Source organism: Rattus norvegicus, chromosome 1 (assembly GCF_036323735.1).
Source record: "Rattus norvegicus strain BN/NHsdMcwi chromosome 1, GRCr8, whole genome shotgun sequence".
In the NCBI taxonomy this organism is placed as follows: Eukaryota; Metazoa; Chordata; class Mammalia; order Rodentia; family Muridae; genus Rattus; species Rattus norvegicus.
The window spans coordinates 22,342,960-22,359,014 of NC_086019.1; the positions used below are offsets into that span (position 1 = coordinate 22,342,960).

At 41.5% G+C, this 16,055-nt stretch overlaps 1 protein-coding gene across 7 annotated transcripts in view; it reads right to left on the reverse strand.

Annotated features, from left to right (window-relative positions):
* The window catches only part of Med23 (mediator complex subunit 23), a 68,133-nt gene that overhangs the window by 33,347 nt on the left and 18,731 nt on the right, over positions 1–16,055 (reverse strand). For 5 of the 7 annotated variants that reach the window (XM_039080800.2, XM_008758613.4, XM_063265563.1 and 2 more), the window contains exons 2-8: positions 13,668–14,213; positions 13,344–13,375; positions 13,098–13,185; positions 11,241–11,365; positions 10,050–10,161; positions 8,965–9,063; positions 7,172–7,273 (exon numbers count right to left, since the gene is read on the reverse strand). In XM_039080800.2, coding sequence (XP_038936728.1) covers positions 7,172–7,273; positions 8,965–9,063; positions 10,050–10,161; positions 11,241–11,365; positions 13,098–13,185; positions 13,344–13,375; positions 13,668–13,715 — 606 coding nt within the window. In that variant the 5' untranslated portion in view covers positions 13,716–14,213. Of the gene's footprint in view, positions 1–7,171; positions 7,274–8,964; positions 9,064–10,049; positions 10,162–11,240; positions 11,366–13,097; positions 13,186–13,343; positions 13,376–13,667; positions 14,272–16,055 lie in introns of those variants that run through there. The other 2 variants (NM_001277054.1, XM_063265558.1) reach the window with 2 other exon arrangements.

Below are 16,055 nucleotides of genomic sequence, written 5' to 3' on the forward strand. Positions count from 1 at the left end.
GAACCTAAGCAACAGAAACCAAGACTACCTGGCATCATCAGAGCCCAGTTCTCCCACCAGAGCAAATACTGGATATCCAAACACACCGGAAAAGCAAGATTTGGATTTAAAACCACATTTTATGATGTTGATGATGGAGGACTTTAAGAAGGACATAAATAACTCCCTTAAAGAAATACAGGACAACATAAGTAAACAAGGAGAAGTCCTTAAAGAGAAAACAAACAAACAAATCCCTTAAAGAATTACAGGAAAACACAACCAAACAGGTGAAGGAAATGAACAAAACCATCCAGGATTTAAAATGGAAATAGAAACAATAGTGAAATCACAAAGGGAAACAACCCTGGAGAGATAGAAAACCTAGGGAAGAGATCAGGAGTCATAGATGCAAGCATCACCAACAGAATACAAGAGATAGAAGAGAGAATCTCAGGATCAGAAGATACCATAGAAAACATTGACAAAATCATCAAAGATAATGTAAAATGCAAAAAGCTCCTAGCCCAAAACATCCAGGAAATCCAGGACACAATGAGAAAATCAAACTTAACAATAATAGGTATAGAAGAGAGTGAAGACTCCAAACTTAAAGGGACAGTAAATATCTTCAACAAAATTATAGAAGAAAACTTCCCTAACCTAAAGAAAGAGATCCCCATAAACATACAAGAAGCCTACAGAACTCCAAATAGATCGGACCAGAAAAGAAACTCCTCCCGTCACATAATAGTGAAAACACCAAATATACAAAACAAAGAAAGAATTTTAAAACCAGTAAGGGAAAAAGGTCAAGTAACATATAAAGGCAGACCTATCAGAATTACACCAGACTTCTCACCAGAGACTATGAAAGCCAGAAGATCCTGGACAGATGTCATACAGACCCTAAGAGAACACAAATGCCAGCCCAGGTTACTGTATCCTGCAAAACTCTCAATTAACATAGATGTAGAAACCAAGATATTCCATGACAAAACCAAATTTACACAATATCTTTCTACAAATCCAGCCCTACAAAGGATAATAGATGGAAAACTCCAACACAAGGAGGAAAACAACACCCTAGAAAAAGGAGGAAAATAATCTCCTTACAAGGAAACCAAAAGAGACACACAAACATAACTCCCCCTATCACAACGAAAATAACAGGAAGCTACAATCACTGTTCCTTAATATCTCTCAACATCAATGGACTCAATCCCCCAATAAAAAGACAGACTAAGAGACTGTTAGCATTTTGCTGCCTACAGGAAACACACCTCAGAGACAAAGACAGACACTACTTCAGAGTAAAAGGCTGGAAAACAACTTTCCAAGCAAATGGCCTGAGGAAACAAGCTGGAGTAGCCATTCTAATATCAAATAAATTTGACTTTCAACCAAAAGTTATCAAAAAAGATAAGGAAGGACACTTCATATTCATCAAAGGAAAAATCCACCAAGATGAATTCTCAATCCTAAATATCTATGCTGCAAATACAAGGGCACCTACATTAATAAAACAAACCTTACTAAAGTTCAAATCACACAAATTGCACCTCACACAGTAATAGTAGGAGATTTCAACACCCCACTCTCATCAATGGACAGATCATGGAAACAGAAATTAAACAGAGACATAGACAGACTAAGAGAAGTCATGAACCAAATGGACTTAACAGATATTTATAGAACATTTCATCCTAAAACAAAAGTACACAGCTTCTTCTCACCACCTCATGGTACCTTCTCCAAAATTGACCATATAAAACCATCACAAAACAGGCCTCAACAAATATGAGAAGATTGAAATAATCCCAGGCATCCTATCAGATCACCACACACTAAGACTGTCTTCAATAACAACAATAAGGAAAGCCCATATATACATGGAAGTTGAACAATGCTGTACTCAATGATAACTTAGTCAAGGAAGAAATAAAGAAAGAAATTAAAGACTTCTTAGAACTTAATGAAAATTAAGGCGCGATATACCCAAACTTATGGGACACAATGAAAGCAGTGCTAAGAGGAGAACTCATGGGGTTGGGGATTTGGCTCAGTGGCAGAGCGCTTGCCTAGGAAGCGCAAGGCCCTGGGTTCGGTCCCCAGCTCCGAAAAAAAGAACCAAAAAAAAAAAAAAAAAAAAAGAGGAGAACTCATAGCTCTGAGAGCCTGCAAAAAGAAATAGGAGAGAGCATACATCAGCCACTTGACAACACACCTAAAAGCTCTAGAACAAAAAGAAGCAAATACACCCAAGAGGAGTAAAAGGCAGGAAATAATCAAACTCAGGGCTGAAATCGACCAAGTAGAAACAAAAAGGACTGTACAAATAATCAACAAAACCAGGGGCTAGTACTTTGAGAAAATCAAAAAGATAGATAAACCATTAGCCAGACTAACCAGAGGGCACAGAGAGTGTAACCAAATTAATAAAATCAGAAATGAAAAAGGAGACATAACAACAGAATCAGAAGAAATTAAAAAAAACAACAGCAGATCCTACTATAAAAGCCTATATTCAACAAAACTGGAAAATCTGGAGGAAATGGACAATTTTCTAGACAAATACGAAGTACCAAAATTAAATCAGGATCAGATAAACAATCTAAACAACCCCATAACTCCTAAAGAAATAGAAGCAGTTATTAAGAGTCTCCCAACCAAAGAGCCCAGGTCCAGATGGGTCTGCAGAATTCTATCAGACCTTCATAGAAGACCTCATACCAATACTGTCCAAACAATTCCACCAAATTGAAACAGAAGGGACACTACCCAATTCCTTCTATGAAGCCATAATTACACTTATACCTAAACCACACAAAGACCCAACAAAGAAAGAGAACTTCAGAACAATTTCCTTTATGAATATCGACACAAAAATACTCAATAAAATTCTTGCAAACCAAATCCAAGAACTCATCAAAATGATCACCCATCATGATTAAGTAGGCTTCATCCCAGGGATGCAGGAATGGTTCAATATATGGAAATCCATCATTGTAATGCACTATATAAATAAACTCAAAGAAAAAAAAAACCACATGATCATTTCATTAGATGCTGAGAAAGCATTTGACAAAATTCAACACCCTTTCATGATAAAAGTCCTGGAAAGATCAGGAATTCAAGGCCCTTACCTAAACATAGTAAAAGCAATATACGGCAAACCAGTAGCCAACATCAAACTAAACGGAGAGAAACTTGAAGCAATCCCACTAAAATCAGGGACTAGACAAAGCTGTCCACTCTCTCCCTACTTATCCAATACAGTACTCGAAGTCCTAGCGAGAGCAATCAGACAACAAAAGGAAGAAGTCAAAATATCACTATTTGCAGAAGATATGATTGTATACTTAAGTGACCCCAAAAGTTCCACCAGAGAACTACTAAGCCTGATAAACAACTTCAGCAAAGTGGCTGGGTATAAAATTAACTCAAACAAATCAGTAGCCTCCCTCTACTCAAAGAATTAACAGGCTAAGAAAGAAATGAGTGCAATGACACCGTTCATGATAGTAAAAAAAATAACGTAAAATACCTCGGTGTGACTCTAAGCAAGCAAGTGAAAGATCTGTATGACAAGATCTTCAAGTCTTTGAAGAAAGAAATCGAAGATCTCAGAATATGGAAAGATCTCCCATGCTCATGGTTTGGCAGGATTGATCTAAAAATGGCCATTTTGCCAAAAGCAATCTACAGATTCAATAGAATCCCCATCAAAATTCCAACTCAGTTCTTCAAAGAGCAATTTGCAAATTCATTTGAAATAACAAAAAACCCAGGACAGCAAAAACTATACTCAACAATAAAAAAACTTCTGGGGAAATCACTATCCCTGACCTCAAGCTGTATTACAGAACAATAGTGATAAATAGTACATGGTATTGGTACAGAAACACGCAGGTAGATCAATGGAATAGAATTGAAGACGCAGAATTGAATCCACATAACCATGGTCACTTGATTTTTGACAAAGGAGCCAAAACCATCAAATGGAAAAAAGATAGCAGTTTCAGCAAATGGTGCTGGCTCAACTGGAGGTCAGCATGTAGAAGAATGCAAATCGACCCTTTTTTTTTTTTTTTGGAGCTTGGGACCGAACCCAGGGCCTTGCGCTTGCTAGGCAAGCGCTCTACCACTGAGCTAAATCCCCAACCCCAATCGACCCATTTTTATCACCAGGTACAAAGCTTAAGTCCAAGTGGATCAAGGACCTTCACATCAAACCAGATACACTCAAACTAATAAAAGAAAAAGTGGGGAAGAGTCACATGGGCACTGGGGAAATTTCCTGAACAGAACACCAATGGCTTATGCTCTAAGATCAAGAATGGACAAATGGGATCTCATAAAACTGCAAAAGCTTCTGTAAGACAAAGGACACTATCATTAGGACAAAACGACAACCAACAGATTGGGAAAAGATCTTTACCAATCCTACATCTGATAGAAGGGTAATATCCAATATATATAAAGAACTGAAGAACTTAGACTCCAGAGAGCCAGATAACCCTATTAAAAAATGGGGTACAGAGCTAAACAAAGAATTCTCAACTCAGGAATACCAAATGGCTGAGAAGTACCTAAAGAAATGTTCAATATCCCTACTCATCAGGGAAGTGCAAATCAAAGCAAACCTGAGATTCCACCTCACACGAGTCAGAATGGCTAAGATCAAAAACTCAGGTGACGGGGTTGGGGATTTAGCTCAGTGGTAGGGTGCTTGCCTAGCAAGCGCAAAACTCTGGGTCCCCAGCTCCAAAAGAAAGAAAAGAAAAAAAAAAAAAAAAAAAAACAAAACTCAGGTGACAGCAGATGCTGGCGAGGATGTGGAGAAAGAGGAACACTCCTCCATTGTTGGTGGGATTGCGGACTGGTACAACCATTCTGGAAATTAGTCTGGAGGTTCCTCAGATAATTGGACATTCCACTACCTGAGGACCCAGCTATACCTCTCCTGGTCATATACCCAAAAGATGCTCCAACATATAACAAAGACACATGCTCCACTGTGTTCATAGCAGCCTTATTTATAATAGACAGAAGCTGGAAAGAACACAGATGCCCTTCAACAGAGGAATGGATACAGAAAATGTGGTACATCTACACAATGGAGTACTACTCAGCTATCAAAAACAATGACTTCATGAAATTCATAGGCAAATGGATGGAACTAGAAAATATCATCCTGAGTGAGATAACCCAGTCACAAAGGAACACACATGGTATGCACTAAGTGATAAGTGGATATTAGCTCAAAAGCTTGGAATACCTAAGAAACAATTCACAGATCATATGAAGCTCAAGAAGAAGGAAGACCAAAGTGCAGATGCTTCAGTCCTTCTTAAAAGGGAGAACAAAAACATTCATAGGAAGAGATATGGAGGAAAAGTCTGGAGCAGAGAGTGAAGGAATGGCAATTCAGAGCCTGCCCCACCTGGGGATCCAATCCATATACATACTGCCACAACCCAAACAATACTGCTGATGCCAAGAAGTGCAAACTGACAGGAGCCTGATATAGCTGTCCCCTGAGAGGCTCAGCCAGAGCAGGACAAATACAGAGGCAAATGCTAGCAGCAAACCATTGAACTCAGAACAGGGTCCTCATTAGAGGAGTTAGAGAAAGGATTGAAGGAGCTGATGGGATTTGCAACCACATAAGAACAATGCTGGGTTGGGGATTTAGCTCAGTGGTAGAGTGTTTGCCTAGCAAGCGCAAGGCCCTGGGTTCAGTCCTCAGCTCAGGCAAAAACAAAACAAAACAAAACAAAACAAACAAACAAACAAAAAACAACAATGCCAACCAATCAGAGCTCCCAGGGACTAAACCACTACCCAAAGACTATACATGCACAGACCCATGGCTCCAACTGCATATGTAGCAGAGGATGGCTTTGTTGGGCACCAATGGGAGGAGAAGCCCTTGGTCCTGCCAAGGCTGGAACTCCCCCCCCACCCCTAGTGTAGGGGACTGTCAGGGTGGGAAGGTGGGAAGGGGTAAGTAGTTGTGGGGGGAACACCCTCATAGAAGGGGGAGGGGCGATAGGATGGGGAGGGGAGCTTATGGCCAGGAAACTAGGAAAGGGGATAACATTAAAATATAAATAACCCCCCCCAAAAAAAAAACCACACAAATAAAACTGACCTGTTTCAATGGGTTAATAGAGATACAAAACAAATACTATGGTAAAAGAATATATTTACTGGGTCAGTGATTTGGTTTAAGAGGGAGAGGTGCTTGGCACCAAGCCTGAGGCATCAGTATATCCCTGGGACACAAAGGTAAAAGAGAAAACTGACTTCTGCAAGTCGGCTTCCGACCCCTAGCCACATGTACGGGGTATACAATCTGCCCCCTACCCCAAATAAATATTAAGCACAGTAAAGTATGCAGCACCTAGGGATACCTAACCATGTGAAAACGTGCATGACATGATTCTTTTGGAACCCTCCCACTCTCAGGAGTTCTCCTATGTTTGCCCTAAAGTAGAAGTTGTTATCTTCTCAAAGGGGCCAGAGAGACGAAACAGCTCAGCGGGTGAAGTTACTTGCTGTGCAAACCTAACAGCATAATACTGAGTCCCTCCAACACAGGAGAAAACCAACTTTCAAAGTGCCCCAACTCCACACTCATGCTGTGGCGTGTGCACAGAGATACACACTGTGTCAACTAGTTTTATGGTAAACCTGACACCAGCTAGAGTCACCTGAGAGGGGGAAACCCCAAGAAGAAAATGCCTCCCTCCATAGGATTAGATTATAGATGAGGCTGCAAGGCATTTTCTCAGTTAGTGGTCAGAAAGGGAGTATCCAACCCACTGTGGGTGAGGCCATTCCTGGTCCTGGGTTCTGTACAAAGGCAGGCCGAGTAAAGCCTGAGAGCCAGCCAGAGAGCAGCACCCTCCTCAGCCTATGCAGCTGCTCCTGCCTCCAGTTCCTAGCCTGCTTGAGTTCCCATCTTGATTTCCTTTGACGGCACACAACGATATGGTCACATCAAGGGAAACCCTAACTAAGATAGGAAGTCAGTCATGTACACAGACACAGACACAGACACAGACACAGACACAGACACAGACACAGACACACACACACACACACACACGTCTGTGTACAAATAAGCAATACAATTATATAACATTTTGACAGGAATTTAAAGTTTTAGGAAATGCAAAGTTACCCAGTGTGGAAGTTTTCCCTCGGGATATAATTTTCTGATCTCTGTGACTGCAAAGTAGGCTGGCAACAGGCAGGCATTTCGTTCCAAGATATACGCTATAACCTAAAACAAACAAAAAGCATTATTCTTGACTAGCCTCACACACACACACACACACACACACACACACACACACACAAAATTCAAATACACGACAGCAACAACAGAAAAGTAAGTTAGCAAATAGGGCTGGGCAATAAGTCAGTTGGTAAAGTGCTTGTATCTGTGTGGGAGCCCTCGAAATGCTGATTAAAAAGACTCACTTCGGGGCTGGGGATTTAGCTCAGTGGTAGAGCGCTTACTTAGGAAGCGCAAGGCCCTGGGTTCGGTCCCTAGCTCCGAAAAAAAGAACCAAAAAAAAAAAAAAAAAAAAAAAAAAAAAGACTCACTTCTGGTAATCAGGAGGAATAAATTCAAGAGTCTGTTGTATATCATGACTGCAGTTAATCAGAATATATTATAAACTTGAAAATGGCTATGTAGGTCTTTTTTTTTTTTTTTTCGGAGCTGGGGACTGAACCCAGGGCCTTGTGCTTGCTAGGCAAGCGCTCTACCACTGAGCTAAATCCCCAACCCGGCTATGTAGGTCTTATAAAGGTAATCGTATCTGAGATTCCAACGTTTGGGAAGTGGAGACAGAGAATCTGGAGTTCAGGCCTATCCTCACCTAAGCTGCAAATTAGTTCAGTGTCAGTGGGGGTTACATGATACTTGACAGAAAATCAAAAGACTGTGAGGTAAACTATGCCAAACTGCTTCCCTTAACCATTCCACAAGGTAAATGTATGTGTGTGCACAGCCTTAAAAACAGCAGAATTATTACTTTAAAAATTAGTAGAGGGGGCTGGGGATTTAGCTCAGTGGTAGAGCGCTTACCTAGGAAGCGCAAGGCCCTGGGTTCGGTCCCCAGCTCCGAAAAAAAGAACCAAAAAAAAAAAAAATTAGTAGAGGAATTCTCTTAGAGAATTATAAAAATGAAGGCTATTAACAATAGAATGCATTTTTGGTAATACCTTAAAATGCTTTAAAGAGTTACAGGTTTAAGATGGTAACAGGAAAAAAGAATAACTATTACAGTATTATTAATAGTTTAAAAAGACAAACGTGGCCATTGTCTGTCTTATAACGATTTAAAATACTTTAGTCTCATTACTCCTTTCATAACTATCTAGCATAAATTAAATTTTTAAAATTTCCTTTTGCAAGCCAGGAGCAATGAAGTAAGAGTGTCTTTGAAACCAAAAATGACTTGGGCTGAGATGTAGCTCAGTGGCAGGTCACATGATTAAAAACAACTGATTTCATTTCAGTAGAAGGAACTACACATTCTACAACTATTCCAAGTTACGAGTGTGTGTGTGCTGTGTGAGTTATGTGCATGTGTGCAGTTGTCCGTGTGTGTCAGGTATCCTCCTAGCGTTTTCTGCTGGGTTCACTGACCAGCCACTCTCTGACCCACAGCACCAGGGCTATGGCACTGGCCAGTAGCAGGATGCGTGCCTGGTTCCTTTACTGAACTCTCTCTTGTCTAACAGCAAGTGCTCTTCCCCACTGAGCCATCTCCCCAGCTCCAGCCCCTGTGTATTTGAAAAGCACACACCAAAACAAACCAAGAGGGGGTGGGGATTTAGCTCAGTGGTAGAGCGCTTGCCTAGCAAGCGCAACGCCCTGGGTTCGGTCCCCAGCTCTGAAAAAAAGAAAAAAAAAAACAAAAACAAAAACAAACCGAGATATGAGCGGCATGTTTAAATTACCTCTCTTGCTGCCAGAAGCTGCTGGACAACAGCAGAGCTTACAGTATTCGGGATTGTCAAGATTTTCTCCAAAATCACTTTCAGGAGGTCTCGAACACCCTGATAGGTATAAAGATGATGACGTGAGTTGAACCAAAAGGTAAGTGTAAAGTCTCTACGTGAGGCAGAATAGCCAGGTTTCAGGAGTGGACACCGCTTCAAGGTCACACTTTTGGATTTTTCCAAATCATTCCTAACACTAACCTAAGAAGCATAATGCTCTATAATAGGACAAAATCCCGCATGAACAATGAAAGTGAGCTAGAAGTCAAGTGGAGCTTTCTATTCAGCCGACCTCTGGTCGTAAAAACCGTGAAGCGTTCCTACTCTTACAAAGGTTAAGAGAGCACAGCTTTGCTATGTGCAGAGATGGTGTAACACTCTGGGGACCTGGGTAAGGATATTCAGTTTGAGTACAAAGAAAATAATCTGAGAAGTCTGCTGTGACTAATTTAGGGTCACTGTGATTTAAAGTCACTGTCTACTTGGTCACTACTGGATCGTTTCAGATGGAGGGCTATACAGACATAGAGCATAAAGCCACACACTGGCAATTCCTTGACAAAGGACGGTAACAAAAGTACATGAAGGAACATGGTCTTCCAGCTGTGGCTGTGACGCTCCTGAGCTGGACCCTGAAGTACACGGAGACGCTCTGCTGCAACTGGTGTTTGGTCAGCTGCGGAACCCTAAAGGCGTCCAGTAAGGAAGGACACAATTCTAAAGACACCAACACAGAAGTCTCGATCCACAAATCCCGCTCTGTCCTCCTCATTTCACAAGACAACGAAAGAACTCTGGCATCAGACATGGATTCTGCCTTGTGACTGCCCATTTTATTATAAAAACATATTAGTCCTGTGTATGTTTTAAAATGTTGGGAGTTGACCATAAGTCAACTGAATAGTTTTAAATCCCTTCAGCACATATGAGAAAAAGTCAAGTTATGAATACTCTCTGCTTTGTTGCTCATGAGAAGAGTCACACCCTGTTTTTAAAACAAACATGTCAGGAAGCAATCACTTTTTATAATTGGGAAACAATACCTTATAATCCACTCCTCCAATGATTTTCCGAACCAGCTTAAATGTTAAGGCCCAAAGCTGTGTTCTTTCCCATTCAAGAGTGTCAGAGTTTATCAAAGATTCACAAACCATCCTGGGGGGAAGGAAAGAGCATTCAGTTACAACAGAGAATCCTAAAGATTTTCTAATGGCTACTGTATATGCAACTGATTTTTACTTAGAAGAAAGCTCAAACATTAAGTAGAACTAAATGATGTAGAAATGCTATATGATTCGCTAGAAAAACGAACCTCTCATAAACTTTTGGCTAAACATTTACCATCTGCCAAGTGGTGGCAGACTGTATTTTCTTCCAGATGACTGCACTACATTTCCATATGCTTCTGTGAAGCACGGTACTGATACACACACACCCTTGAGAGCTAGAGGGACGGGCTATGGTGTCTGGGCAGTTTTAAGGCTATGTTATGGCAAGGATGTGAGGCTACTTCTTCTTTTTTTAAGAGTGATTTATTTATTATATATAAGTACACTGTAGGTGTCCTCAGAAACACCAGAAGAGGGCATCAGATCTCATTACAGATGGTTATGAGCCACCATGTGGTTGCTGGGATTTGAACTCAGGACCTCTGGAAGAGCAGTCAGTGATCTTAATCACTGGGCCATCTCTCCGGCCCATGAGGCTACTTCTTGATTATACTTCTTTGGTGAACTTCTGAATGCTACTGGGCTGTGAGAAAGCCAAGTCACAGTAGACAACACCTGTAGTCTGGAGGAAGGCCCTAACAGACGACTGAGTGTGGAAGGGACTTCAGTCCTTGCCACAGTGGCTATAATTACAAAGCACTATGAAAGCAAACACAGGGCTGGAAATGGCTGCGGTTCGCACCTCACAGTGCTCTTGCACAAGCCCCGAGTTCAGTTCCCAGAACCCATGTCAGGTAGCCCACACCATCTGCCAACCCCAGCTCCAAAGGGTCTAACGCCCTCTCCCGGCCTCCTCAGGCATAGCTACATATACTGCAACCACTAACACAGATGCGTATACATAAAAACAGAATAAACTTAAAACAGAAAGCCTGCCTCATAAGCCAACTTACAGATGAGCTCCACACCTCCGTCCCATCCCTTGTTTCTGTACAACAACCTCAAAGCTATTCCGCAACTTGACAATGAAGGGTCTTCCCACTGCCCATCCCCACCCAAACATACCTGGGTGGAAGAAGACCAGTCTCAACTGCCATGGCTAAGCAGTCATAGAGAAAGGAAATCCTTTTCGGGCTATGTTGGCCGTGAATAAATTTAACAATCCACTGGACACACTGTTCATGAGACTCCTAAAAGTCAGAAAACACTTTTATTTTGGGCCTGAGGTTTCGATTTCAAACTCACACATATTATACCTGAAAGTCAATCAACACTGTAAAGGAAATAGTTCTCCGTGAACATCCATAAATGAAAATGATTTCTGAAAGAGCACGATGAAAAGAGTCAGATTCGGGGCTGGGGATTTAGTTCAGTGGTAGAGCGCTTACTTAGGAAGCGCAAGGCCCTGGGTTCGGTCCCCAGCTCCGAAAAAAAGAACCAAAAAAAAAAAAAAAAAAAGAGTCAGATTCAGCCATGGGCACGGGAGTGCCGGCCTATAAACCTAGTACCTGAAGGGGGAGGCGTGGGTAAGGCCACCCTGGGCCGTGTATAGATTCCTAAGTCAACCCGAGTTATAGCTAGCAGAGACTGTCCTCAACCAAATAAATAAGTATTTGTTATATCAATTGTAAAATCTTACCATTATATAAATTAAACTTTCACCATGAGACCTCCAAAATAGTTAAGATTATATTAACAGACTCATAGCCGACTGAAAACTCATTTATTTGTATCTTTCTATATCGCTACATAAACATCCTGTAAGGTCGCACAGTAAGTCACTAAATGCTTAGGGAATTACATTAGCAATTTCATGTGCCGTTAAGGAGCTCGGCACACACGGCACTTGCTGTGTTGAGTTTGATTCCCAGGACCCATATAGTAGAGAAAGATTCTCCCTTATAAGCTGTTTTCTGACCTGTACACAAGTACTGTCACACACACACACACACACACACACACACACACACACACACACACCAAAAAGAAAAAAAGCCCAACAAATATTTAAAAATTAAAAATGCATAAAATATGCTAAATATTGAAAGAAACACAAAGTAACATTTTACCAAGATAAAACTCAGTGCTTGATACACAAGGATAAGAAATTATTACTATTCCAGTGTATGCCTTTAAGGAATTAAATCAGTTGTTGGTGTTGAGAATGTAAACTAGATAACTCTCATAAGAAATAATTAGGTAATTTCCACAAAATCATAAATTGCTGGGGTGGTTATGAACGCTTACATCCCAGTACTGAGGAGGAAGAGACAGGAGGGTCATAAGCCCATAACCAATCTGGACTACATATCAAGTCCCAGGCAAATCAAGGTTACAGAGACTGTGTCATGTGTGTTACACACCTCCCCTCTGTAACTAAGGAAAAAAACAAAACAACTAGCTTTTGATTATCAATCCGATGCCTGGTCAATAGCATGATTTACTGTGACACTACTTAAAGTAGAAAACTGAAGAGAAACATCTAGCTAAGTGTGGTGGTCCATGCTATGATGCCAGGAAGCAAAAGAAGGGAAATGCTAAAAGTTCAACTCTAGCCCGGGCTACATAGCAAACCTTTATCTGGAAAAAAAAGAAAGAAAAATTTGAAAGCAAGAAGGTAGTTAGTAAATAAAGGAGGTAAGGACACATAACAATATGCTACACCACTATAAGAAATAAGAAATAGGGTCTGGAGAGATGGCTCAGTGGTTAAGAGCACTGACTGTCCTTCCAGAGGTCCTGAGTTCAATTCCCAGCAACCACATGCTGGCTCACATGTGGTTATGTGTAATGGAATCTTCTGGTGTGTGTCTGAAGACAGCTACCGTGTATTCATATAAATAAAAATAAATAAATCTTTTTTAAAAAAGGGGGTGGGGCGTCAAAAGTCATTAATTGGATGATGAACAGGAAATGTCTTACCTGAGAAAGTCCATTCCAAAACTGCCGGAAGGCTGCCAAACAGCTAATAAGTTTTGTTTTTTCATCCTCGGGGGTATCCATAAACATGCTGAAAAACAAAAATCGCATTATTTGCTACTAGTTTTAAAAGAGTACACAGCCAGTAAGGTAAATGTTTTTAACTCCCCCAAACCAACTTAAGTGACATCTAACAAAGATAAATCTACAAACAAAAACCCCACAAAAATCTGCCTGCCACATACTCACCCTGGGAAAGCCTCTTCTATAATTTCTGTTTTCTGCAAACAAACAAATAAAAAATAGTAAACGATCTGAATACTAAAAGGAGGTGGGTTGGAAATGTCCCCTAAAGAAATATTCTCGGGCAATATTGTGCAAGACATTATCGGGACCGCGACGAGAACTAACTATACTTTCTCGGATCTGACAGCAGTCCGGGGGACCGCCACCCTAGTTCAAACGCCCATGTCAACACAGTGGGCAGGGAAGAAGCTGCCCCAAGCCCAGAGTTGGACCTGCAGCCTGCCCCTCCCGGAGCCATTGCCCTGGGTTACGGACAGTTGCACTCACCACCACCTCCTCGAAAATGCTCTGCAGTTGCGTCTCCATTGGTACCATCGAGTCCCGGCCTTCCGGGGTACCCGGCAACCACCGGGTGAACCCCTAGACCTGGGAAGAATGGAGCGAGGGGGCGGAGCCACCAACAGGAAGCCGCCGCTCTTTCTGTTACTTCCTTTGGTGCTCCGCAAATGAGCCTGCCCGGTGCTCACCCGTTACCAGCCCCTCCAAAATCCGTATCTCTGCTTGATGGTTCTGCGTGCTGATGTGGCCCGCAAGCTGACAACGCTGCTTGATCGCTGACACAGCCTTGGACAGCAAGGCCACCACCTCCTGGCTGGAGCCGGAGCTGCGTCCAGCCTGGCTTCTCGGACGCGGCTCCTTGTAGTTCACTTATATATAGCCCAGAAGCACAAGGGCTGCAGCCAGAACCAAGTGGGTGACTGTCAAGAGCTGACCTCGTTGAAGCAGTTGATAACACGTTATTCTTGCCCAATAGAATCCAAGTCTTCACTATGGTAGCCTCAGTAGCTAGCACAGTGATGGGTATGTCGTCATCTTTTATTGGATGTTGAAAAAAAAAAACCCGGAATAAACGCATTATTATTAATTTGCAAGTAAGTGGCTGTATTAAGCACGTCATTGTAAAACAGACTATTTCCCACCATCCTGGTAAATTTCTGACATCATATGTGCCCACTGGCTCAGTCACACAGCCCTACATCCAGAAACCATTTTCAAACTATATCGTCGTTAATTTTCCACATCCTTGATATTTATGACTAGACTGTTTAAATTTGTCTACTATCAGACAATTTCTCATAAGTTTATTTGTGGTTCGAATACATTTTGTATTTAAGTTTTTCACCTTATATAGCCACCATTTTTCCTTGACATACTTGCTTTCTCCCACCTCTCTTCGCACCCCTCCTCTTTTTTCTCCTCTCCCTTCTCCTTTTGTCTCCCCCCAGATTTCTCACTTCCTCTCCTCTTGTCTTTCAAGACAGGGTCTAGTATAGTCTGGGCTAACCTGGAGCTCACTATATAGCCCAGGTTAGCCTTGAAATCACAATCTAAAAATCTGCCTGAACCTCCTGAGCGATGGAGTGTTTTCTTGTTTTCTAAAACACTCTCTTTTGCTGTAGATTGATTTTTTTTTAAGATTTATTTATTTAATGTATATGAGCATACTGTTGCTGTCTCCAGGCACACCAGAAGAGGGCACCAGATCCTATTTCAGATGGTTGTGAGCCACCATGTGGTTGCTGGGAATTGAACTCAGGACCTCTGGAAGAGCAGTCAGTGCTCTTAACCACTGAACCATCTCTCCAGCCCCTGTAGATTGATTTTAATGAATACTTTTATTTATTTTTTGTTATTGTCTCTCCTAAAGCCATGCATGGTGCTATTCATACGTTTTCTTCCAGAAACTTTGTTCTAGTTTTGGTTTTTAAGTCCATACTTTTCTCGAAGTAGCTTTCATGACTGCTGGTCAGTTTTCATACAATTTTTATTCCTGGGGGAGATGTAAATAAATGTTTATAAACCCTAAATGGAGGGCATTGACAGATTAAAGAAAGAACCATTCAAATCCAGGTTGGTGAAACAATGAGATTATAGTTACTTATAGGAGCACGGTGACTCAGGCATCCTCGTTACTGGGAACTCCTACTCCAAGCGTCAATGACTTACACAAAGTTATACCAGTGGACAGTACCCTCCTGATAAAATATTCACTTTTAACACAATGTTAGAGAACAGAGGGGTCTTCTGGGGAATCTTGTAAAGACCATCTTGAGTTTCCATGGAGACTTTATTTTACTGTATTGTATTTTATAGTTTTGAGACAGGGTATTTTTGTACCCCAAGATGACCATGAACTCACTATGTAGCAGAGTGACCTTGAATATTTGATCCTTCTATTATAGTGGAGAGAGGTGGGATGCCCCTGAGGCTTTCTGCCAGGAAGAAGTGTTTATTTGTGCCCGTGCTAGCTCAGAGGATCCACATCCAAAAGTTGAGCCCCAAGCACCACACCTCAGGGTGTAGCCTTATATACCCTTCCTTTGTTCCCCTTTACATCCTACCTCCTTTGTCTCTCTTACATGGTACCATACATTCAGATTAGGTGATCTATGTTACAGAGTCATGAATACCTTCATAAATATTAATTCCACCACATTGTCTTCCCTTTGTCATGAGAAGGCCCTTACCACACTACCTTTACCTTCTGAATACTGAAGCTACAAGTTTATGCTGCCATGCCTGTTTTAGGTGGTCGAGGTTGGGGTTTAAATTTGGGTTTCGGTTGCATTGGGGTTAGAGTTAGGGTTAGGACTGAACCCAGGTTAGGGATAGGTTTGCTAGACTTAGGTTAGCATTAAACCCAGAGCTTCTGGC